The sequence below is a fragment of the Vigna unguiculata genome, chromosome 2, assembly GCF_037176805.1.
Source record: "Vigna unguiculata cultivar grain cowpea cultivar isolate G323 ecotype 2 chromosome 2, ASM3717680v1, whole genome shotgun sequence".
Classification (NCBI taxonomy): domain Eukaryota; kingdom Viridiplantae; phylum Streptophyta; class Magnoliopsida; order Fabales; family Fabaceae; genus Vigna; species Vigna unguiculata.
In genome coordinates, this window is record NC_140793.1 from 1,591,731 (window position 1) to 1,593,458 (window position 1,728).

The 1,728-nt window shown below is 51.6% G+C and overlaps 1 protein-coding gene across 1 annotated transcript; it reads left to right on the plus strand.

Annotated features, from left to right (window-relative positions):
• The first annotated feature begins 392 nt into the window (after positions 1 to 392).
• On the plus strand, positions 393 to 1,418 carry LOC114173580 (uncharacterized). Its single transcript, XM_028058066.1, has 3 exons — positions 393 to 579; positions 763 to 1,062; positions 1,177 to 1,418. Exons 1-3 carry the CDS (start codon positions 393 to 395, stop codon positions 1,416 to 1,418), a joined length of 729 nt encoding a protein of 242 aa, XP_027913867.1.
• Positions 1,419 to 1,728: the final 310 nt, after the last annotated feature.

Sequence of the window (1,728 nt, forward strand, 5' to 3'; positions counted from 1 at the left end):
GTCACGACAGATGCCCAGCCCAACCCGCTAACCAGGAACCCCAACCGGCCCACACCGACATCACCCTCGCCGACCCTCCCCTACGAGGCACTATCAACACCATCTCTGGTGGCTTCGCTGGTGAAGGATCCACCTCTTCGGTCAGAAAGAAACACCTCCGCCATATTCAATCCACCAACCATATTACTCATTCCCATCATAGATGTCGCATGCCTCCCATCATCTTCACAGACAACGACTTTCACGGCGTCGACCACCAACAAGACGACCCCATGGTCATCACTATTGAAATTGAAAACTACGCCGTTAAAAAAATCCTTGTCGACTAAGGTAGCTCTATTGACATTCTCTACTGGGCCACCTATCAAAAGCTCCAGCTCCCGGATACGGCCATGGTCCCATACGACGAACCAATCTATGGCTTCTCTAGCGAACAAGTTTCGACCCGCGGCTACATCGACCTTCACACCGTGTTTCGTGATGGAACACAAACCAAAACCATCCCCATCCGCATCCTTATCATCGACGCACCCACATCCTACAATGTCCTCCTAGGCCATCCTTTGCTCAACACCCTCGGTGCTGTCGTCTCCACCCCCCATTTGGCCATGAAATTCCCATCCCCTTACGGCGACATCCTCACTATCCACTGCGACCAACGCCTGGCACGCGAATGCTACATGGCCAGCCTGCGCCCACAACTCCCCATCCAGCAAACCAACCACATTGAGTGACCACCTGACTCCGACATCGCCCCATCAGGCGAGGATCTAGACCCCAGAGTTGGCCAGGACGTCCGTCTCGAAGCTGTTGAGGAGACCTCCCCCCTCGAGCTCCCCAATGGCCACTCCATCAACTTAGGCACCAATTTGAATTCTGACGAGCGTGCCATCATCACACCTATCCTTGTCAGCAACACCAACATTTTTGCCTGGTCAGCCGCTGACTTACCTGGGGTAGACCCTCTAGTAGCATCTCACAAGCTATCCATCTACAAAGAAGCCCGCTACATCTCCCAGAAAAAATACAAACTTGGCGAAGAACGCCGCCTAGCAGCTAAGGGTGAGGCTGACAAGTTACTAAGCGCCGGATTCATCGAAGAAGCTCAATACACCACTTGGCTTTCTAATGTAGTCTTGGTGAAGAAAGCCAATGGCAAATGGCGGATGTGCGTAGACTACACGGATCTCAACAAGGCCTATCCTCGCGATGCCTACCGCTTAGCCAATATCGACCGACTTGTTGACGGCGCGACAGGGAATAAAGTGCTTAGTTTCTTGGACGCATACTTTGGGTACAACCAAATCCCCATGGCCGCATCTGACATGAATAAGACCGCTTTCATCACGGACAACGCCAACTACTTTTACAGAGTTATGCCCTTTCGTCTTAAGAACGCTAGAGCGACCTACCAATGACTGATGGACAAAGTTTTCAGCCATCTAATGGGACAATGTGTCGAAGTATATGTCGACGACATAGTTGTCAAGTCTCCAAGCCACCACCAACATGCCCAAGACCTCTCGGTGGTCTTCTCCGTATTACGCCAATACAACCTTCGCCTCAACCCTGACAAGTGTGTATTCGGAGTCGACCGCGGTAAATTTCTCGGATTCATGTTAACCCAATGCGGTATAGAGGCCAATCCCGAAAAGTGCAAGGCAATTATCGAAATGCGCAGTCTCACTACCATCAAAGAGGTCCAATGCCTCATAGGCCGCCTCACAG

Bases quoted from the DNA above. Each gene is read 5' to 3' on its own strand.
- LOC114173580 (XM_028058066.1), top strand. From the start codon at position 393: ATGGTCCCATACGACGAACCAATCTATGGCTTCTCTAGCGAACAAGTT. The intron at 580-762 runs GTGCTGTCGTCT...TCGCCCCATCAG, and splicing joins TCCTTTGCTCAACACCCTCG to GCGAGGATCTAGACCCCAGA. The intron at 1,063-1,176 runs GTGAGGCTGACA...GGATGTGCGTAG, and splicing joins ACGCCGCCTAGCAGCTAAGG to ACTACACGGATCTCAACAAG.